Here is a 24,353-nt window from a genome sequence, read left to right on the forward strand (position 1 = left end):
CTCCATTTTTGAAAAACCCTAGTCACATTCTTCTCCTCTCTTCTCCTTCTCTCAGCCACGCCATCCTACTTCTCTCTCTCACCGTGGCTCTCTCCCTCTATCTCTCTCTCTTTCTTTTCCTCTCTCCCTTGGCCGCTGCTCTTTCCTCTCCCATCAGCTTCGCTCCCTCTTTCTTCTCTCTTAAACCCTAGCCGCCGCCGCCTTTTTCCATGACGTTTTTCCGGCGAACCGTGTGGATCCACGAGACGAGTTACCTATCAATCTGTAGCCCCGAGTGTTAGCTTTCCAAGGAGACTGAGTTCATCCAGATCGGAGATCTATGCCAGGAGATATCGTCGTTTTCGTGTCGGGCGTCCAGATCTACTTTGTTGCTAAGGTGAGGATTAGATCTAGGGTCTTCTTTTTATTCATTTGTCTTCTGCTGGTGTGTGAGGTCTAGATCTGATGAGCATAGGCTGTTTCCTTGTGCATCTAGCTAGATCCATGTTTAAATCTAATGAAATGATATAGGATCTCATTAGAGGAAGAACCAACATATTTGATTGTTCACCCTGATGTGTGGTTAGTGATTAGTAGTGTAGCTAGATCAGGTGTTCATCTCGGTGGTGATGTGCCGAGGTATGGACTTGTTTGCTGGGCTATTGCTGTCTGTGTGACCAAAGCGGTAGTTCAACGGTGGGGGAAGGTACGCCGATCCTTCCGGAGTCTATATGACTGGAAGCCTGTTTGTGTGACCTGGCAATGTTGAACCTGTCTGTGTGACCTGGTGCCTGTCTTTGTGACCTGGTGATGTAGAGCCTGTCTGTGTGAGCTGGCAGTACCTGTCTGTGTGACCTGGCAAGGTTGGAGACATCACAATTGCTTGCTAGTTGTTTGTGCATCGCTAGGATGCTTGTGTGTTACTTGTTGGATTTATTCTTGACATGCTGGTTGGAAATAAATGAGTGGAAAGGGAGCCTGGTCTGCTTCTCACTGAGTAATCCCCATTACTCACCCCTCCTCTTCCCTTGTCTTATCAGGTGTAGGTGAAAGATCAGCTTAAGTCTACGTTGTTGATTGCTACCTGGACGTTTTCGATCCTGGCAGACCTGAGGCTCACCAACTGGACCAAACCAGGCGTCTGACCGAATGCGGTTAGATGGCCAACCTAACATGCCCTGTTTCTCCGGTTTTCTTAGGAAGCCTGGGATAGGGATGTTACAGTTTTCATCTTGAATTGAACTTAGTCTGTTCCAGATGTTTCTTGTCTTTGTGACAGAGTGATAGAACTTAGTGTTTCTATCTCCTTCTTGAAGCCACTTAATACGGCTTTTCCTTTTCCAAAAAGTCTCTTCATCGAGGTAAGCTTGATGTAGTTCTTTTTTGATATCTCTTCTTTGTTGTTGCGTGTATCTCCTAGAGGATATTGCTTTATCTAACTTGTACCGTAACAGAGATATTCTTTCTTTGGCATTACTGTAATGGTTTTGTTTCCATCTAGAAACTTGTTGTCGACACCGAGCTATTCGTTGGGATAAAGTAAGTCCCTCACTTGAGTTAGACTTCCACCCTCTTTTAATAGCTTCATCAAAGCCATCTTGCGATGATAAGCGGTCGTCATACATGAATTTACCTCGACGTTTTTGGGGAAGATCTCCTATGAAGCTGATTAATGGTGTGTGATCAGATTCATCAAAATCCAGAAAGTGTGTTTCAGAGTCTGGATACTTTGAGTGCCACTCTGAATTTGCCATAACTCGGTCTAAACAGCTAAGAATGTAATGTTGTCCTCTTTGACCAGCCCAAGAGAATCGATTTCCAACAGTTTTCAGATCACTGAAGTCACAATGTCGTACCATTTGTCTAAAATCTCTGAAGGATGCTTCTGATCTTACACATCTACCCTGTTTCTCTCCATTACTAAGTAGCTCGTTGAAATCTCCCGTGATAAGCCAAGGATCTCTTCTGTTTATTGCCAATCTTTCCAACCTTTCCCATAGATTGTTTCTAAAATTTGGATCAGGATTACCATATACAAATGAAAAGTAAAAGCTGATTCCATTACTTTTGATGAAACAATCTACAAGATTTGGAGATTGGAAATAAACACTTAAATCTACTGAAAGTTTCCAGAAAATAGCTAACCCCCCCCCCCACTTAAACCACACGGTGGAACTGATACATATTTGTCAAACCCCAAATCGCAACACAGATCTCTGATGTAATTGTCTTGTTGCTTTGTCTCTGAAAGGCAAATGATGTCCGGGAGAAACTGATGATGAATCTCCTTGCGCGTCGAACTCTAGAGTCATTGCCAATACCTCTACAGTTCCAAGCAGCTACTCTCATGGGGGAAGTGGTGGTTCAGGGCCCACCGCGCCTCCCACGGTCATGTTAGCGGCGGATGATTCTCCACCACTGCATTCACCAGCTTCTCTCACGTTCGCCTTTTTGAAGTCCTGATCCTCTATGATGTGCAGTTTCCTCTTGTGAGGATGATTTGCCATGTGTTCCTCCTCCAATGCAGGGAAATGCAGTATTGATCCCTGTTCTGCAGTAGCAAGGTCATCATGAAGGAGAACGATACCTGAGTTTACATTTGGTGTAGCGCCAGAATTCATGGTTTCTTCCAGAGGGTTGTCGGGTTGGTCATCACCATCCATCATGAAGTCTTATCATCTTCAGGTTCTTCTTATTCTCCTTGTAGGTTTTGATCCACCTCTTCCACTAGAGGTACATACCCATTCTGGTCTTCTTGTGCATCATGGTTTTGTTGATTTTCCTGCAGATCGTTTTCGTCAAGTTCTCTGATTTGTACACCTTGGTGTCTTCTTGGTGCATCTCCAGGACCGTCGTCATCATCATCATCATCATCATCCGAAACAATCACCCCTCCACCATTATGAATCAGGCAGTTACCAGAATCGTGAGTCAGCATCCCACATACTTCGCAGAATCCTCTTAATCTCTCGTAACGGAATCGAAGCAGAGTGTTGACTCCTTGTGAGAACTGAAAATGTCTCTGGAATCGCAGGGGACGTGTGATATCCCAGTTGACCCGCACTCGCGCATACTCTCTGCGTGCTACAGCTTCTTGATTGTAATCTACTTCCATCAACATTCCGAAAGAACGTCCGATGTGAGCAATTACAGCTTTGGTTTTTTTTTTTAACTTGCACACAAATTGTTTAAAATTTTAAGAGAGAAAAATAAAATAAAATAAAATAAAATAATCACATTTTCGTAAAACCATATAGAAGGTTAGTTAAAAACCAAGCGTTAAGTTTTCGTGAAGCCATTTCTATATTATATTTGGGAGATTAGATATTGCTATACAATTTATCATTCAATTTTTGCTCGCAAAAAAATTTGGTCAATAACTGAACAAACTACATTCATCTTAAGAAAATCAATCGAGTAACAAAAACATGAATTATGATCATGATGAAAAAAATATTCATCTTTTCTAAATCTAGAACTCGACTTAGAACTCATGATTCAAAATACATGTACACAATCTATAAAACCTCTAAGCCAGCTTGCATTTCACAAATTTGTCAAGTGATCTAAGTTCTAAAACTCAGGATCATTTTCTAACAAGAGACTGCTTATTGCCTTATTGGATTTTTGAATAAATATTGAATAACTAAGGGTCAGAAATCGTATATTCGTATTTGCAAACTTTTTTATTTATTTCTGTTTACAATACTGTATACCACCGGTTAAGCCGGTCAGAAATCTCTCATTGCCGCTTAAAAATGGCAGTCACTTCTTACGGTTCGTCACCTATCTTCCCGGTAATCCCGTCCTCTTCTATTTCACATTCCAAAGCTCCGAAAATAAAATATATAAATGTTTAATTTTTTTTTTTACATTGAAAGAAAAAGAAAAAAAAAGGCGAAGAAGCCAACAATACCATCCTTCCAAAATTCAAACTCCGTCTCAGAGACGGACCCACACCGATTAATCTCACGCGCCGCCGTACGCGCCGCCATTTCTGAACGATGGAACAGCCGAAAGCAGAGACAGGGGTTCCGGTCAAGGATCAGAATCCAAATCCGACGATGACCGTCGATCCAAAAGCCACGGTTCAGGGAGCAAAGGGAGTCGAGGACGCGAGCACCGAGATAGCATTGTCCGATGAGAATTTATCTCAGGTCGAAATCGAGACGAAAGGGAGCGATCCAACGGCGGCGCAAGCGCAACCGCCGATTCGAACGGGGTCTGGATCGAAGAAATCCGTTCATTGGAGCCCCGAATTGGTTTCCGGGTCTCAGGAACCGGATCAGAGAGCTGCTTCGTCTTCCCCTGCCGGATCTAATCCGTATGTTGCTCGTTCTCCAGCTGAGACCTCGGATCCTTCGTTGAAAGGTAATAGTGCAAATGGTGTTAATGTTTTGATTTTTACCCTTTTGTGATTTCTCTCTGTGTGTCTCAATTGGATCAGATACGATGGAGTCTGTGAAAGGAGCGCTTGGGAGATGGGGAAGGAAGGTTGCAGAAGCAGCGAAGAAGACGGAAAGCCTTGCCGGGAACACGTGGCAGCACCGTGAGTTTTTGAATTCGTATCTCGTTTGAATTGTATCTTCTCTGTTTGATATTTGCACTCAGGTTTGATAGTAGATGCTCCAGATTAGATATTATCGCAATGTTGATTCTTTCGAATCAGGAATTACAATGTGAACATTAACCCACCCCCAAAAAACACCCTTTGTTGAATAATGAGCTAAAACTTGTAGATACCAGTTCGATATTGGGCATGGCTATTACTTGTAATGGATAAAGCCTTTTGGCGTATTAATTACCACTTTAATCGAGCAAATATCTGATTTTTGGGATTGAGCAATGGAGATTGAGGGCAAATGTCTGATGACTAGCTAAAAGATCTGATTTTTGGGATTGGGGAACTTAGAACGCTTTAGTTTACATGTAAACTGTTTATTTGTGAACTCTAACTCATGTCTTCCTTTATTGGATGTGCTTTACTTGTTCATTTTGCTAGCATTTTTCATTCAAGAGTGATCTCTCTTATAATCTTCTGCTTCAATCATTTACATAAAGTCATTTCACTCTAATCGACTGAAGTTCTTAATGAGTTAGGATAATGTTTGAGCAATGGAGTTTGACGGGAAATGTCTAACGCGTGCATACACCTAGGATTGGCTGGAAAATTTGGATTTGGTGGATTGGAAAAACTTACACGATTTTAAGTTACGTTTAGAATGTTAATGTGTGAACTCATGTCTTCCTTGATTGTGGATGTGGTTTACTTGTTCGTTTCCCTAGCAAGTTTTCACTTAGGATTTATTTGAGTGATCTCTCTCTTATATTCTTCTATTTCAATCAGTGAGAACTTCTCCGAGTTTTGCTGAAGCTGCTATGGGAAGAATCGCACAGAGTACGAAGGTCCTTGCAGAAGGAGGATATGAGAAGATTTTCCGACAAACTTTTGAGACCGTTCCCGAAGAACAGCTGCTAAATTCTTTTGCATGTTACTTGTCTACATCAGCTGGCCCAGTCATGGGAGTTCTATACATATCCACAGCCAAACTTGCTTACTGCAGTGACAATCCTCTTTCATACAAAAATGGTGGTCAAACCGAATGGAGCTATTACAAGGTACTAATGCCATACATCTTGCATTTCAGAATTATAACCATTTTGAAGACAACATATTACAGCTGTGATCACTAACCAAAGCGACATCTTTTAGCTGTTAATCTAGTCAATGCTGAAGACAATGTCTTGTTATTATTTGTTCTGTAGTAACTAACATCAACTAGGAGCTGTCTTATAGTCATAAATCCATGGACTTTAGATTAAGTGCAATATACTTGCTACATTGACTATTAATTTAGACTTTGTGTCTTGTTTGTTAGATGCTTAAGACAATGTCACGTTGTGAACTTGTGATTTGTTAGTAGCATGCCATTAACTAAGGAGCTGCCTTATAGTAATAATCCCTTTAACAATCTTGAATTGTTCTGACTTCTTTACATTGTGTCTTATTCATCCGTAGCCATAAATCCATGGACCTTTTGTGTCGAGGATCTCAATACGATAGCATCAGCTTTAGTCTCTTGTTGCCTCGCAGCCATCTGAATGAGTGCAATGAACTTGCGACATTGATCATTAACTCGACACTTTTTGTTTCTGCTATGTTGAACAGGTAGTTATACCATTACATCAACTTAAAGCAGTGAATCCATCAACAAGCATAGTCAATCCTGCAGAAAAGTACATACAGGTAATCTCTGTAGACAACCATGAGTTCTGGTTCATGGGTTTCTTAAACTACGAAGGCGCCGTCACATCTCTGCAAGAGTCTTTGCAAGCCGGTGGTTTACGATCAGTGTGATGGTGAATTCTTTTGATGACCATATAAAGCCTCTTAATGATGAAACTCTGAATTATTTTGATCTGAACTTTTTTTCTCTCATTTTGCTTAGTTATTATCGTTTCAGAAGACTCGATTAACATTGTTTGCATAAATATAATCTCTAAAGATCCTATTTTTGCTATAGAAACTAGCTGAATCAAATTCAATGTCTTTTTTGTTTAATCTTTGAATCATTTTATGAGTACAGCTTAATCGCAATTCATTTTCATCCTCTCTATCCCTATGCTGTTATTATAATAGTCCAGATGTACACGACTCGGAGCTCCTTTGACTTCTTGAAACCATCGTTATTTCAAGTTTGGAAAAAGAGAAGTCATGAAAAAAGTATTGTTGATAAAAGTTTCTTCGACATCACTAAGTCGTATCCTTGATAATTAGTTGATGATATCCAATAAACTGCAAAAATGGAATGATTTTTTTCTACTATAATGAGTAAATGGTGAAATAAAAATCAAATATTTTTAAATGGACATTTTCTATAAAAAATGGAAAATAAACAACAGCAAAATTTTACAAAAGTTGGATCTGTTTCGTACTTCTTCGTTAGTCTCAAAGGTCAACAAAAAAACTCCGAGAATCGCACGGCAATGATCTAAAAAAATGATCTCTTTTTTTTTTTTTTGTAATTGTCAAATTCCCTCCAAAAAAAACACACAGTTGACTAGGAAAAAAGACAAAGATCCGATCTTTGGAACCTCAGTTTCGTCGCCATGGAAGCTCTTTCTCAGGCGATCAGCTCCGGCGTCTCCGTTCCTTACAAGAAGAGCTCTGCTCCAATCCAGTCACATGGACCCATCAGCTCGTTAATCCTCCGGAAAGCGAGATCTCCGGCGAATCCCTCACCGGTTTCTTCTCGTAGCTCGTTGATCCGAGCTTCATCGATTCAGCATAGCAAAAGCTCGGCATCGATCGATCTCAGCGATCCGAATTGGAAATCAAAGTACGAGAGAGACTTCGAGCAAAGATTCAGCATCCCTCACATCACTGATGTCTTTCCAGATGCAGAAGCAATTCGTTCTACGTTTTGTCTCAAGATGAGGTCAGTTACGGCTTTTGATTGATTAACTCAAGAAAAGTTGCTGCTTTTGATTGATTAACTCAAGAAAAGTTCTGCTTTTGTCTAAGGAAGTTTTTTGATTTTAGGTCTCCGACGGAAGATTTTGTTGGTGGTTACCCTTCTGATGAAGAATGGCATGGATACATTAATAACAACGATAGAGTTCTTCTCAAGGTTTGATTTTTACTGGAATTAGTGAGTTTGGTTTGATTTTTGGTCATTTGGATTTGAATTTGTGTATGGGTTTTTTTGTGGAATTAGGTTATTAGTTACTCTTCACCAACTTCTGCTGGAGCAGAGTGCATTGATCCTGACTGTTCTTGGGTTGAGCAATGGTAAAAAAAAAAAATTGAGTTTGGTGAGTTGTGGTTTTTTTTGTTTGTTTTTGGCTTATGAATTGTGATTGGGATCAATCAGGATTCACCGTGCTGGGCCGAGGGAGAAGATATACTTTAGACCGGAACAAGTGAAGGCTGCGATTATCACTTGTGGTGGTCTTTGTCCTGGTCTCAATGATGTCATCAGACATGTGAGTTTGTGTCTGAAACTTGAGCATTATACAGAGAAAGAGAGGGAGAGAGAGTGAAACCATTTTTTTGTTTATGTTATTAAAGTCTTTTGATTGTTGACTGGATACATTACAGATTGTGATCACTCTTGAGATATATGGTGTTAAGAACATTGTTGGGATTCCGTTTGGTTATCGAGGCTTCTCTGATAAAGATCTTACCGAAATGCCGGTATAGTTTGATTGTCCTCTTTGAACTTTGGAAATAACTCTTCTATTTTCTTTCTTGGCTTCTGTTTAAGTTATTATTTGCTCTTGATCTTTCAGTTATCAAGGAAAGTTGTTCAAAATATTCATCTATCTGGAGGAAGTTTGCTTGGAGTTTCACGTGGAGGTCCGAGTGTGAGCGAAATTGTTGACAGTATGGAGGTATCATTTGGTTTTCCAAGTCCTTAAGAAACTCTCTAAGATCACTACAGATTCTGAGTTCTGAGAATTGACTTTACTTAGGAGAGAGGAATCAACATGCTTTTCGTATTGGGTGGAAACGGAACTCATGCTGGCGCAAACGCCATACACAATGAGGTTTTTACTTAACACTTGATACCAAATGTTGTTCTTGTCAAGATAGCTTTGCTTTTTCTCCTTCTTTTTGAGTAGAGTATAGTAATCTTTGTTCTTGTAAAGATAGTTTCTCTTTCTTCTCTTGCGTTCGATTTCTAGTGCCGCAAAAGAAAGTTGAAGGTAGCTGTAGTTGGTGTGCCAAAAACCATTGACAATGATATTTTGCATATGGATAAAACTTTTGGGTTTGATACTGCTGTTGAAGAAGCACAACGAGCTATAAACTCTGCCTATATTGAGGTAACTTTCATGTACTCGTATTTTAGCTTTCTATGGATATTCACTAATTTGTCTATTTGCTTCAAGTACTTAACCTTTGCGTATGATTCATTTTCCGTATTAGGCACATAGTGCTTACCATGGCATGGGTATTGTAAAACTGATGGGTCGTAACAGTGGTTTCATTGCGATGCAAGCCTCTCTAGCAAGCGGACAAGTCGACATCTGTTTGATTCCTGAGGTTCTTCCTTTACTTTTGTTATTATTTTTTTCAATTTACAAAGACATGATTGATGACATTTTATGCATCTCTTTTATTCAAGGTTCCCTTTAATCTTCATGGGCCTAATGGTGTACTGAAGCATTTGAAGTACCTAATCGAAACAAAAGGCTCTGCTGTGATCTGTGTAGCAGAAGGAGCTGGACAGGTAAAACTATAAAGCAGTTTTTTTTCTCCACTTATGTTCTCTTTTGAAGAAGTTAAATTTCATTTTACGTATGTTGTTGTAGAATCTACTCGAGAAAACTAATGCCAAAGATGCATCTGGAAACACAATTCTTGGGGATTTTGGTGTGCACATCCAACAAGAGGTTAGATAGATAAGCAAAGATTGATTGAGACATCACAAGTTTCTTGCTTCTTCATGTTTTTTACAATCTATCTTCTTCTTTCTTGTTTTTGTGTAGACAAAAAAGTATTTCAAAGAAGTAAGTATCCCAATAGATGTGAAATATATTGATCCAACATACATGATTCGAGCTGTTCGTGCAAATGCCTCAGATGGTATCCTCTGCACCGTTCTTGGACAAAACGCTGTAAGTCACACATACACACACACACTTCTTCAAGTCACTCCTCTCTCATTGCTCTTTCAAGAAAATATTAGAAATGCTCAAATCTTCAAGCTTTTGATCTTATAAAAACAGGTTCATGGTGCGTTTGCTGGATACAGTGGAATCACTGTAGGCATCATCAACACTCACTACGCGTATTTGCCAATCACTGAAGTAATTGAATATCCAAAATCAGTTGATCCCAATAGTCGAATGTGGCATCGTTGCTTGACATCAACAGGTCAACCTGATTTCATATGAAAATTCTCTTCTTTCAATCTGAAACGTACCCAATAAAAAAGCCTCGAAATGTAATATGTACAGCCTTCTTGGTTCCTTAATTGATATGATGTATCAAAATCATATGATTTATTTAGTTTTAGTAAGAAAGAATTTGAATCAGTGAATGTAAGTTAAAAGCATTGGTTTCATTCAAAACATTTACCAAACTTTGTAGAGTTAATATGTGTTTCATCATCACTTGAGGGACCACTCTTTGTTTTTATTCAATTGTTCTTTGTCTCTTCTTTCAACTTCCTCTCCTGAATCTCTCTGTTCACGTTTCTCTACTTCAGATTGAAATTATTAGATCTGTTGTATTACAATGTGGTCCTTTGACTTATATGATCTATCAGTTTCCACCTGAATTTGTGTAATAGGTCCCTTCTCTCCCTTGTTTGTTTTTGCTTAAAATTCTTCATTGTAACATTGAAACGGTGACGATTTTCTAGTATGACCAAAAACTTGTTTAGTAGTTTGGAAAGTGTTAATGAATAATGATGTGTCATTCTCAAATTCAAATCCGCATAATATATGTTGACCAAAAAAAACTATCTACGGAAAAATATATATATATATAGAAACTGAGTGAGACAAAGGGAGAGAAGCAAGAAAGTGAGGGCTAAAGAGTAAAGAGAAGCAAAAAAATCAGTGAAGCCAGTAAGTTTGAAAGGTCCCCACACTTATCACTTCCTCAACATGCACTCTCCCCCCACACTTTTTCACTTTTTACATTTTGACCCTTGTTATTTTTTCTTTACCTTTATCCCCATTATACTTTCTTCTCTTTTGAGCTTTTCTTGTTTTCTAAATTTAAATTTTAAGAATAGTATACAAATAAATCATTAAATATCGATTCTTAAATCTCCATGTGTGGTTGATCAAAGGTTGACGATGTTACAGAAGAATTTTATACTAAGAATTAATTACCGTTAGGTCTAATTAATGTTCACGAGAACCAAAAACCTTCTTGTTTACATTAGAGATCTAATCTAATCTACTGGTAATTTCCTATGTAATTTTTAAACATGACATAAAATAAAAACAAAAACCTTATGGCTTAAACGTGTAGTATTAAACTTTATCATGTATTTAAAAAAATATATGAAAGCATAATAAATGGATTCCATTTCCATAATATAAGCTGACGAAAGTTCAATTTAAGATTATGATTAGACAAAGTACAGTGTCTTATGTGTTTGAGAATATTAATCAAAATCCGAAATCACTAAATAGTTAGTTAATTTTATAATTAAAAAGGACAAGGCATGCGGCATGCACCAACTTGCATACATGTTTTTTTTTTGTTTGTTAAAGACCAACTTACATACATTTTTTTTGAACACTTATGTATTATATATTGACCTATATTTTATAGATATGTATAATTATTCCGAACACTAAAGTTAAAAAAGTTCTGTCTGAAATCACGATGTCAAAAATAGATTCGATTCCGTTATTGGAATTAACCCCAAAAATAATGTCCTCATTTGATTTTAAATTCTAATTCGAGATATATTATATGTATATACTTTAGACTTATAGAACTCACTTACAATATATCAAAGTTAGATAAAATAGCATGTATATGATTGTATTCATTTGCTTTAGCCAGTATCATTTTGTAAATGGCAATTTTAAATATGATTTTATTTTATTTAAAATAAAAATTATTAAAAGAATATTGAAAACTATAACAAAAAACACCTTTAGAAAAAGTGTATGTCCATATATAAATTCAACTTTTTCTTATTTCTTAGACCATTTAAAATTGAGCAATTATACTTATATATACAAGTATATTTTTATCAATAAGAACAATTGCAAATATTAATTGATGTATTGACCCACCACAACCAATTTCAAAACACATTAAACCTTTTAACTAAAGAAAAAAAAATCCAAAAGACATTATTACTAGTTTGCAAATGAGTTTTGATGCTCTATGTTTAATTAAAGTCTTCTTTCACTCACTTTTGATTGCATGTGTAAATGATATATCATAAATTATTACTTCTCATTTTTTATTTGTTTTTATTATGTATTTACATATTTTATATACATATACTGAACTGTACATAGAGAGCCAAGTAAAACGATTCCATTTTTTTTTTGAATCTGTATTATATATACTTTTATGAAATTTTGAGAAATGGGTAGTTTTAATTGCTTTTGTATTATCCTTATCAATCACAGCTCTCTGCCATCATGCACATGACCAGTTAGTTGCTGTTGCGATATGCCTTTCGTCTCAAAATCTTCCAAAACCTCAAGAGCCAAATCTGAATACACATATGCACGTATATGTATATATTAATATATAAAATAAATATTTCGAATTCACATTTTAATACAACGAAGAGTACTAACGTTGATATCTCGAATATTTGAAAAATAGTATTTTCAAAATGTTATATCATCAGAACAAATATCAATATCAAAAGAGAATTTTGAATTTCATCCATAAAAATTAGAAAATAAATACAATATTAAACCTAAACGGCTATTTATAACAAATTAAAGTTAAAAAAATCTAAAATAACTTTGACCAAAACAAAATAAAAAAAAAATTTATCCAAATATACAAATACATAATCACTAAATGATGAAAAGATTAGTCCCCAAAATTTAGCTTTTTTTGTAGATATCATTTGTTCACTAATCGTTTAATCGACGTTGTCGATGATGCTTCTATTGATTCTCATGTAAACTCTCATTATTGAATATTTTGCTGAAAAGACCTACCAAACTAATTGTTAGAGGATTAATCTTCAAACATTGATCTCCAAAAGGTAAGCCACGTAACTCCAAAGTTTGTTTGAACACATGTAGTAATTTGACATGTTTCCCCTTAGAAACAACATTCACCGTATTCCTCTCAATGATATCACATGATGATTCACGTCACTATAAACTTCTCTGAAAGCTCTAACAGAGAAAATGAACACTATCCTAGACACATATTCTGCATATATATCATAAATTAAATCTCCAATATTTTTTTTTTAAATCTTTGCAGAGATCTTCACATGAAGCAAACGGGTATTCATCCGTCTATAATACGTTCGAACAACATGAAAAACGAAGAACTTAAGTTTTATAATTTATAAATATTAAACACGTAATTTTTAGATATACAAATATCAAAATTTCCTAGTTTTTTGTGTGGTGTTGTCGAAAATGTTGTTATTAGACAAAGATATAATGAATCTTCTCAGTAACATGTATGCTATCGAATTTGCTCTAGGATGGTGAAACAATAATGAAAAAAGTACAACCAGTTATACATGTCTTGTTTATATAATGTAGATGTGTTATTATGGAAAAGAAAGAGAGACATTTATGTAATATATACTACAATACAAACGAATACACATCGGAAGAATTTGAATTATACATTTTAAACTGAACGTAAACATATATATCAATGAGGAGTCATGAATTTTCAGTACTGGCTATAGATATTGGTCATATAAAGATGTTGTCGCCAATTATAGAGTGTATCCATTAATACTCACTTCAACAGAATTCTGCATTGCAAGGAGAATCTCATAAACATTTTTTTTGTACAAATTTAGTTCAACCAACTATTTTGGTTGGTCCAATTCATAAGTTTTTGTACTTTATAATATTGTGAACTTATTTTTTCCAATGATTTTTTGTGAAACCAACATGAAATTATGATCATATTCGTTTTGTAGTCAGTTAACTATAAAAATGGTGACTAATAATTAAATCATGTTTGTTTCACAGTCTCTAGTAACAACGATAATTATGATAAAATTTTGTTAATTTGCAGTCGCTGTGATACCTACAGATTTCAGCAACAAGTCATTAGTTCAAAACATTTAAATGTTTAAATCATTAACTATCAAATTTTTTTGTCATTGGTTGTTAAAACTTATCACATAAATTTGTTGTTGGCTTCTTGGTTCAACGACTATAAACAAATAAGATTTAGTTGTTTTTCTTTTTTTGAACAATAACATTTAGTTGTTGGTTGTGAAATTAACAATAAAACATAGTATTTAGTTGTTATCGTTGATTGTTAACGCTACTCATTATCGCTAAATGAATATCGTGTCATGTTAGTATTGTTTAAGGTGTTGTTTGATCACTTTCTTTGATCTTGACTACTGAAACTGAAACATTAAAACTGACCCACAAATTATGGTTTTCTAAAAACCATGTTCATATAATCAAAACATTTAGCTAAAATATTAGTAGAAAAATTCAAGTTGGTGGAGTAAATTTTTTACTAATCTCGCGAGACTTGTTATTACTATTTTTTTGGAAACATCAAAGTTATTACTAGTTTATTGATTTCATTAACTCTATGTAACCATTTGGTAAGAATCGACCTGTAATGTACGAGCAACAAGTGGAAGAAAATGGAGCTACTAGCCAAAATGTCAGGAAAATAAAATAATTAACATTTCTAATACAGTAGTATAATATAGCCTCAAAGTTGTCCTAATGGAAGTAAGTGAAGAAATTAAATTTTACATACAAACATGCATATATATACTTTGAAACACCCAAGAAGATGCTCATCTCGATCTAAGATTCAAAATGTTAATAGAAAATAAATCAGATTTATCTTCATTTGTTAAAATCATATTATGATCATTACCAGTTCAAATAAAGCCAATCACTACTTAAATCAAAATATTGGAAATTAGAATCTACTACGTACTAAACATTTCGTTATATATGTACTTGGAAGACGTACGTAATTGGTGGTCATCACGTTAACCTATTTAATATTAAGCTGCAAAGAATATATATATAATATATTAATATATAGCTTAGGCGAATATGTGAAAAAGGAAAGAACAAAAGAAAGGTAGTAAAAAAATATAATAAAGTAACAGAAGAGAAGCAGTAGATTCCCAAGGTTTCTTATGCTCAGAGATTATTATTCGAGTTTCTGAACACGAGGAGAGAGAGATGTTGACCGGTCGCATAGTCAAAACAAAAAGAAGTGGGCCCACTAAGTCCTCTTTTCAGGGCCCATTATGGCTTTCCCTTCCCCAATCCCCAAAACATGCATTTCTCCTTCAAACCAATTATATTATTTCTTCAAACCAGAAAAAATAAAACATTAACATTCTGATTTTTTTTTTTTGGTTCTATGTGAATATTAGCCAGTTTGAGTATCAACCAGGTAAATAGTACCATTTCTTTCAAGGAGAAGTATACACTATATATACTTCTTGTTTTTGAGTAGCAACCAGGTGAATAAGGTGGCAGACAAGATTTTGTAATTGTGAAATTTAAATTCAAGGTCACATTTGAATACCATAAACAAAATCATAAAGAAAATGGATTATCTTTCTACTTCTTATTTTCTTATATCTCTGATTTTATGTAGCGAAAACAAAAACAAAAGAAGTTCCTTGGAGCAAGAACATGAACCTAGGGATATGTCTCTCATCATCTTCAATAATGACTTATTAATTTTGCCGCCTTCAAAAGACCCCTCTTTATTTGTTTTTTTTTTTCTTTTTTCTCTCTCACAAAACTCTCATTTTCAATCCAATTTTCTGATTGAAGATGAGAAATCAAAGAAAGAAAAAAGAATATTTATGTAAAACAAGGAATAAACCAAAACTTAAAAAAAAGAACCTCAAATGTTCATGACCCTTATGGATTGAAGTTGAAAAAGCAACGTATGATGACTCTTTTTTTTCTCTCTCTCTCATTGTTTTCTCCTCCTCTTGTTGCTAGTGTTGTTGTTGTTGTCTGGACTACTCTGTGAGGAATTTGTACATGACTCAACTGTTCTCTCCTCACTCTTATAGCTCAAACATGTTGCTTCCAACACTCCAACAGGACTCTCCGGTACCACTCTTGCCACTAATCGCGGCTGCTCCGGTGATAATCTAGTTCCCGGCACACTCTCCTCAGTGAGATTTCTCATCAGATTCAAACATCTCTCCACTCTCTCCTGCTTAAAGAAGAACAATGATCCACTGATCAAATTCCAACGCTTTGATCAAATATGCGTTCTTGATCAAATGTGTGTTCTTGAAACAGCAATTTGGTTTATGCGCTTTCATACCAAATGTTAATGTGAAAGTTTGCTTCTTTTGCTAATAATATTAGATGGGTTTTACCTGCTTAACATATGTGAGATTAGACATGGCCTTTTCGTCATCAATGCACTTTATTTCTCCTGAAATGGAAACAGACACTGCCGCTGCTGCAGCTATCTCAGAAGGCCTGAAGTCTAAGAATTCAATTGCTGCATTCAATTTTTTTTCAAACATAAAAAACCACATCAAAGCCTTCCTCAAAATAGAGAGCAAGTAACAAGGAAAGAACATTATAGAGCTTGCTTTCGATCAATAAAAGACGCACCTTTAGTGGTGTTCAAGATGAATTGTGACGATCTATAGATCGTCTTCTCTGATACGTGACCGCTGATCTTGTAAATGAAATAATCAATGAAGGAGAATGGAGTTAGAGCTTGCAATCTCCATTTCAATGTGTTGAGTACCAAAAGTTCCATCCTTTTTATTGTTTTGGCCTCGAAAACAAAGCTGGGATCTCCCACCTGCTCATCACAACCATTAGCAAAACTTCGGATATTTCGATTGTGTTCGTAAGATTGTGCTTGTTTAAGGACTAAATGTGTGTTGCACCTGTAAATCAAGAGTTTGAGGCACATCTGATTCTTCCATTTTAGCTGCTAATGATAAGCAAGAGACAGCTAGCAACTGCACAGCCCAAGCCTTGTCTTTCTATGCAATCAAAACACACACATACATACACGATTTAGTGAAAATTGTCTCGGATATTCGAAGAACCAAACAGAGACAAGAAGATGAATCAACTTACTGGCAATTCATAGGATGATAAGAACCGATCCAAGTAGTTCATGGATAGATATATGCATAAAGGTCCAAAATTGTAATGAGCACAAACCTGTTTCAGACAATAAACAATTTGGCATTAAAGACAGAACATCAGTTACTCAAATAGATCAAAACATCAATCTATTAAGAAGATCCAACTGATCTCAAAACTGAGTTTTTTCCATTTCAATACATCTGAGGATAATAATAATAATCAGGAGCCTCTTTTAAAACCCCAATATGAATGATCTATCAACTGGCCAAGAGAAGAAACTCAAAATCAATCAAAACAAAAAACAAAAAGAGACCAAACCAGATTTGAGATTTTTGATATATAATCAAAAGAAAAAAAATCTCAAACCTTCAAAATCCAATCCAGAGCTTGGTTTCTAACACGCAACTCCGAATCCACAGAACGCAATCTCTTGAGATAGCCAGTTCCGGGCAAAAACTCAATCTCTCTCTCCAACATCTCTTTGATTCTGTCTTCTCTCGACGACGATGGGGAACCACCCATCATCGGAATTGATCCGTTGCCGTCAAAGTTATCGTCTTTACTAAAAAGTTCATGGTTATCGCTCATAAATCCGCCGCCACAGTTGATTTCATCGTCGTTGTCAATGATCCATGAATCGCTGGTTTCTCCACAAGCGAGATTATCTTCCATGGGTTTGATTTTTTGTTTTGTTTTTTGTGTGTTTTTAGTAGTCTCTTTATCGTTAATGGGGGCTCAAAAGTTTCAGAGCGTTCGGACAATAAAGTGAAAACTCAAGAAGCAAAAGTCATCAAGTAGGGAGGTTTCTGAGGAAGTTATGTCTCCAGAGCTGCGATTTTCAGTGGAGAGAGAGAGAAGAGAGAAGAGAGGAAAAGAGAGAGAGAGGTTTATGCAGAGGAAGTGGGTGAATGTGTTTTAGGGTAGAGAGGGGAGAGTAGTCCACTCCCTAGAGTCGAAAATGGAATACACAGAATATACATTAAGAGAATTTTGGAAAATACAATCAAATAAAAATCATTATGTATAATATTATTTCTGAAAAATAAAATAATGTTTAGGCTAAATTTAAGACTGTAGGATGAATTACCTTAAACATGTGCACCTTAACTTAAGCAACTCAGTTTGTGTCGTGTGTAATTCGATTTAAGCTGATTAATAGCATCACATAATTTAGTTTAGGTGAATCGTGTGCCACTAAACATTTGTTTTGGTTTTTTATTCTCTCTTTAACCATAAGTCCATATCTATCAATGTTTGGACATAGCCACATTAAAAATGTCCAAACAATTTGATGGATCATATCATTTTCAGCTTGTGTTTCTCTCATACACTTTGATCACTTGACAAGTTTAACTCTGATTTAAAAAATATTTGCCGATGAAATGGTTGAATAGTTTTAACAAGTTGAATCCGCCTAGCATTAAAATGGGTCGATCCCATATCAAGATTTTGGATCACGTATCACATCCTTTTTCGATTTGTCAATTGGGCAGAGAAGATTAAGGAGAAAAATAAAGAAGAGAAAGCGGAGACAAACAAGTGGAAGAGAAGCTCCTAGTACATAGTAAGTGTGTAGTATATCGTGCTCAAATCCTTGACCTTCGATTTGCTCACTTATCTAATTGATACGCACTAAAGAAAGTAGAATGAAGAAGATCGCAGAAAGAATATGAATCACACACAAGATTTGTTTACCCAGGGTTCACTTCCAAATCGGAAGCTATGTCCCTAGAGCTTGACGGCACAAGCAAATGATTCCACTAGATAACAACTTGTACAGAGAGTTTTCCCGAGAAGACGATACAACAAAGACTCAAGAACACCTCTCAGATCTCTCCAGCTCTCGACTCTCACTCTCTCAATGTTATCCAGATCTAACTAACAGACTAACCTTATCCTCTCATCTAGATAGAGAAGAACCGACTCACCTTAAGCTAACCAGCTCAACAACCAACTTGGTTATCACCAATTAACTCCTGAATCAATTAGGCATATAACCAAACCGGTATACACTTAATTAAACCTATGATGATATCATATCTTTTCCAACAATCTCCACCTTGATATCAACACAGTTTTATGTCTGTATCTTATGACGTCAAGCGTAGCCATTCTCTCAGCACCTGGCTACTCTGAGCATAGCTAAAGCCTGCTCAAACTTTTGTACTGGTATCACCTTCGTAAGAATGTCAGCTGGATTCTTCGAAGTATGAATCTTCTCTACTACTACTTCTCTTTGTTCCACTGTATCTCTGACAAAATTCATCTTCACAGCCATGTGCTTGGTCCGCTCATGAAAAACATTGTTTTTGGCAAGACAAATTGCACTCTGCGAGTCACAGTGAACATTCACGATGTCTTGCTTAAAACCTAACTCTTCTGCCAAACCCCGAAGCCATATTCCTTCCTTTATGGCCTCTGTCAAAGCTATATACTCTGCCTCGGTAGTCGACAACGCAACAATATGCTGAAGACTTAATTTCCAACTCACGGTGTTTCCTCCTGCAGTAAACACGTAACCAGAAGTAGATCTTCTTTTGTCCAAATCACCTGCGAAATCTGAATCTGAGTAACCAACAATCTTCATATCTCCTGTGCCTTTCTTAAACACTAGACCCTTATCCTGAGACCCTTTCAAATACTTCAGTATCCACTGAACTGCCGTCCAATGTACTTTACCAGGATTACTCATAAAACGACTTACCAACCCTATAGCAAAAGCAACATCTGGCCTTGTTCCTATCATGGCATACATGATACTTCCAACCGCATTGCAATAAGGTACCTCACCAGAGCTTTCTTCACCATCCTTTAGAGCTGCTAGTTTAAAGTGTGATCCTATAGGAGTAATGACTGACTTTGCTTCATCCATCCTGAACACTTGAAGGACTTTCCTGATGTAGTTTGACTGAGATAAAGTAAGGACTCCACCTTTTCTATCTCTTACTATATTCATCCCCAAGATTCGCTTAGCTGCTCCTAAGTCTTTCATTTCAAACTCAGTATTCAAAAGTCTCTTAACCTTTTCTATTTCGACCATACTCTTAGACACAACCAGCATGTCATCAACGTATAAGAGTAAGTAGACATATACCTCATTCTCCAGCATTTTAATGTATATGCACATATCGAAATCACTTTTGACGAACCCATGCTTGATCATGAATTGATCAAAGCATTTGTTCCACTGTCTGGGGGCTAGTTTCAGTCCATACAAGGACTTTTGAAGATGACACACCTTATTATTCTTTCCCTTTACTTCATACCCAATTGGTTGTTCCATATAGATGTCTTCCTCTATGCTTCCATGCAGAAAAGCTGTTTTACGTCTAGTTGCTCTAGTTCTAAGTCCAGGTCGACAACAATAGACAACATCAGCCTTATAGAGACATGCTTCACAACTGGTGAGAAAATTTCCTGGTAGTCTATACCCTCTCTCTGAGAATAACCTTTGGCTACCAGTCTAGCCTTGTACCTACGCTTCTCAACACCAGGTATTCCAGGCTTCAACTTGAACACCCATTTGCACCCTATCAACTTTTGACCTTCTGGAAGATCACTGAGAGTCCACGTCTTGTTCTTACTCAGCGATCTCATCTCTTCATCACAGGCCTCCTTCCATTTATCCCAGTTTTTACTTTCCTGAGCTTCAAAATAGTCTCTCGGTTCCTCTGACTCTATTTCTTCAGCTACGGAGAGAGCAAAAGGAACTTCACTGTCATCATTGAACCTTGCTGGTTTAACAATAACTCAACGTTCACGATCTCTGGCAAGTTGGTAGTTAGTCAGATCCACTTGTTCACTTCTAGAGTCTTCTACATCATCTGACTGAGCTTCGATGACTCCACCTTGTTCTAGATTCTCTTCGTCAGTAGTACTAGAACCTACAGAATCCTCTGTAAATCTAATAAGAACCTGGTTCTTTCCAGTAGCTTCGTTATTCCCAGGTGACTCATTTGATTTAATGTTCTTCATTAAGTCCTTATACATCACGTTCTCGGTGAACACAGCATTTCTACTGATCACACACTTCTTTCATCTATGAGCCAAACTTTATATCCCTTCACGCCAGTTGGATATCCAATGAAGACCCCTTTTAGGGTTCTAGGCTTCAGCTTCCCTTGATCCACATGAATGTATACCACCGAACCAAATTTCCTTAAGTGTCGATACCCTGGAACTCTTCCCAGCCAAATTTCCTTAGGAATGTTGAAATCATTTGCAGATGACGGATTCCTATTGATGACATACACAGAAGTAGCTACCGCTTCTGCCCAAAACTTTTCTTCAAGCCCTGACTCATTTAGAAGTCACCGCACCTTCTCCATAATAGTCCTGTTCATACGTTCAGCAACTCCATTTGGCTGTGGAGTGTATGAACAGGTCCTATGTCTTTCTATCTCATGCTCCTTGCAAAAATTATCAAAGGCTGAGTTGCAGAACTCTAAGCCGTTGTCTGTTCTTAGACATTTCACATTCTTACTTGACTGATTTTCAACCAGAATTTTCCATTCACATAACTTGCTGAACGCTTCATCCTTTGTCCCTAAAAAATAAACCCAGACTTTTCTTGAATGGTCATCGATCACTGATAGAAAATACTGCTTCTTCGAGAGTGATAGTTGAACGTTCGGAGACCCCCAGAGATCTGAATGGACATACTTTAAGACCTCCTCAGTGTTATGTTTCCCTACACTGAAACTCAGTCTTTTACTCTTGCCCATAACATAGTTCTCACAGAACTCCATTTCGGTAATTTTCTTCTTATCAAGAACTCCCTTCTCAACTAACGCCTTCAGGTTCTTCATACTGGTGTGATCCAGACGACCGTGCCATAAGGCTGTTTCGTCTTTCTCAACAGCTGCATTTGATTCTCCAGTGACTGTGACTCCATCAAGTAAGTACAGACTTCCCTTTAATGTCCCTTGAAGACCCAGTTTTCCATCCTTGTAGAACTTGACCTTGCCTCCTCCACCTTCTTGCTTAAATCCCTGCAAGTCAAGAGTAGATACTGAAATCAAATTTCTTTTAAGATTCGGGACATACCTGACATTAATCAGCCGCTTGATGTTTCCTCCAGTAGTGTTGATTTTGACTGTGCCTATCCCTTGTACCGCGACTGCTCGATCATCAGCTAACAGCACTTAACCACCAACACTCTCAGTTATCTCCTCAAACCAATCTCGTCTTGACGTCATATGGTAGGAGCACCCTGAATCGATCACCCATTGATCCTTTGGTGATTGGTCAGAGATAGACAAGGCATCTATCTCTTGCAGTTTATCTACCATTACAGCTGCTTCTCCTGATTCAGTCTTCATCTTCCTCTTTCGAGCATAGCAATCTTTCTTGATGTGTCCCTCCTTCTTGCAGTACCAGCAAGTAACTCTGGAGCTGGATCTAGATCGAGATTTATTTCTGTTCCTTCTGTTGAATCCTTCACGTTTCTCTGACCTCCCTTGTGCCATATGTGCTTCGCCTGCTCCTTGTGACGTGCTAGAGGTCTTGGACTCCAGCAACTCTATCTCCTTTGACTTCGCGGAATTTTTAACTTCTTCTAAAGACAAAGTATCTCGTCCGTACTTCAGTGTTTCTTTGAGCTGATTGTCCTGAGATGGTAAGGAGCTCAGCAGCATGATTGCCTGCACTTCATCAGAAACAGAAACGTTCACATTACCTAGATCCGCAACTAATTTCAAGAAATCATCTATGTTCTGATCTATAGTCTTAGATTCTACCATCTTTAACGTATAGAATCTATGCTGTAGATGAATTCGATTAGGAAGAGTTTTGGAGAGATACAACCTTTCCAGAGTTGACCATACTGATGCAGTGGTTGTGCACTGACACGCATCTAGCTTCCTCAGGACGTGATCTCCAAGATTTAGAGTCAAAATATCCATCGCCATCTCTGCCTTCGCAAGACGATCCGCCTCAGCTTTTGCCCGATCTGCTTCCGCCTTGAGCTGTCTTGCTTTGAAGTCCTCCTTTTCATCACTCTTTATTGTGATTTCTTCAGTACCAGAACTCGATTCTGGTGTTGTTTCCATCAACGCACCCTTCAATCCGAGTATCGATAGATGTGCAAGTATTCTTTTCTTCCACATCGAGAAGTCGCCTTGTCCATCGAACACCGCTACTTCGATGCGAGCATTCGACAGTGGTTTCCCCATGGATTCAAGCGAATCTGGATCTGATACCACTTGTAGTATATCGTGCTCAAATCTTTGGCCTTCGATTTGCTCTAAAGAAAGTAGAATGAAGAAGATCGCAGAAAGAATATGAATCACACACAAGATTTGTTTACCCAGGGTTCACTTCCAAATCGGAAGCTACGTCCCTGGAGCTTGATGGCACAAGCAAATGATTCCACTAGATAACAACTTGTACAGAGAGTTTTCCCGAGAAGACGATACAACAAAGACTCAAGAACACCTCTCAGATCTCTCCAGCTCTCGACTCTCACTCTCTCAGTGTTATCTAGATCTAACTAACAGACTAACCTTATCCTCTCATCTAGATAGAGAAGAACCGGCTCACCTTACGCTAACCAGCTCAACAACCAACCCGGTTATCACCAATTAACTCTTGAATCAATTAGGCATATAACCAAATCGGTATACACTTAATTAAACCTGTGATGATATCATATCTTTTCCAACAAAGTGAAAAAGAAGTTAAATTCAGAAATTCACTACATGTTGAAGAGAAGAGAAGCTCCTATTACATATCTTCTGATACACTACTAAAATATATTATTTAAACCTATAGTAGATGATGATCATATATTTTACGATCAGCGAATCTAATCTCATATATTATTTTTAACTTAAGCGAAATATTCCAGAAAAAAAAACTCAACGACAGACAATTTTACACACTCTACAAATATATATGATGGACATTTTTTCTCTGCACTCTGACTGCATCACATTGCACCACGATGCAACGAATGGACTTCCAATCAACTTGCCTCCACAAATCTGTAATAATTCACATTCTCTAGGATTAAATTCTTAAATTTGATGTAGAAACATTAATTTACATTTGATCAAACAACAAACCAAATGACTTCACCAATTGCAATGAGTTGGATTTAATTTTAAAATTAGAGGTTAGAATAAATTATAAATTTATCAATTTATTTTATATCATATACCATACCATGAATTCCAAGTTTGAACCGTGGAAATATGTATAATGGAGGAGATGTGCTTGACCTTTGTCCCCTTCACTACAAATTGGATGACGTTACCCTTTGAGTACGTACGAATCACACATTCACACTTATTCCAAATAATCCGTGAGGAAAATTGTTTTTTTGTTATGGAGTTTATATAAACAAACACAGAAAAAGGGCCAAACTTTTAAATTAGTTTTTAATGTTGGCACATTAACATTTTGGTAACTATAAATGGTTTGAAAGCTGTAGCCTGTAAGTATTCTACATTGGTGGTAAGTCTTTGGATTTTTGTGATCTAAGCATATACCATACGACTTATTTAGCAATGATGATTACTTGCCAATATTAATCTCTTAGCTGGCTTTTACCTATACTACTCAAAATTACTCCCATTCTATACTTACATTTTCCCTCT

General features: G+C 36.8%; 3 protein-coding genes across 3 annotated transcripts; 2 read left to right on the top strand and 1 right to left on the bottom strand.

Moving 5' to 3' along the window:
- Positions 1-3,862: 3,862 nt before the first annotated feature.
- On the top strand, positions 3,863-6,539 carry LOC18021718 (GLABRA2 expression modulator). Its single transcript, XM_006404641.2, has 4 exons — positions 3,863-4,350; positions 4,427-4,528; positions 5,327-5,598; positions 6,149-6,539. The coding sequence occupies exons 1-4, from the start codon at positions 3,984-3,986 to the stop codon at positions 6,335-6,337; spliced, it is 930 nt and encodes a 309-aa protein (XP_006404704.1). The 5' UTR covers positions 3,863-3,983; the 3' UTR covers positions 6,338-6,539.
- Positions 6,540-6,996: 457 nt separating this feature from the next.
- On the top strand, positions 6,997-10,070 carry LOC18021719 (ATP-dependent 6-phosphofructokinase 5, chloroplastic). Its single transcript, XM_006404642.2, has 13 exons — positions 6,997-7,418; positions 7,523-7,610; positions 7,698-7,771; positions 7,854-7,965; positions 8,081-8,176; positions 8,272-8,373; positions 8,455-8,529; positions 8,668-8,808; positions 8,912-9,028; positions 9,111-9,215; positions 9,298-9,378; positions 9,475-9,603; positions 9,715-10,070. The coding sequence occupies exons 1-13, from the start codon at positions 7,090-7,092 to the stop codon at positions 9,880-9,882; spliced, it is 1,617 nt and encodes a 538-aa protein (XP_006404705.1). The 5' UTR covers positions 6,997-7,089; the 3' UTR covers positions 9,883-10,070.
- Positions 10,071-15,360: 5,290 nt separating this feature from the next.
- Positions 15,361-17,692, bottom strand: LOC18021722 (cyclin-D2-1). Its single transcript, XM_024158554.1, has 6 exons — positions 17,122-17,692; positions 16,744-16,830; positions 16,548-16,646; positions 16,264-16,459; positions 16,020-16,147; positions 15,361-15,850 (listed from the first exon to the last, which is right to left on the bottom strand). Exons 1-6 carry the CDS (start codon positions 17,425-17,427, stop codon positions 15,602-15,604), a joined length of 1,065 nt encoding a protein of 354 aa, XP_024014322.1. The 5' UTR covers positions 17,428-17,692; the 3' UTR covers positions 15,361-15,601.
- Between the last annotated feature and the right edge of the window lie 6,661 nt (positions 17,693-24,353).

The sequence above is a fragment of the Eutrema salsugineum genome, unplaced genomic scaffold, assembly GCF_000478725.1.
Source record: "Eutrema salsugineum unplaced genomic scaffold, Eutsalg1_0 scaffold_15, whole genome shotgun sequence".
Classification (NCBI taxonomy): Eukaryota; Viridiplantae; Streptophyta; class Magnoliopsida; order Brassicales; family Brassicaceae; genus Eutrema; species Eutrema salsugineum.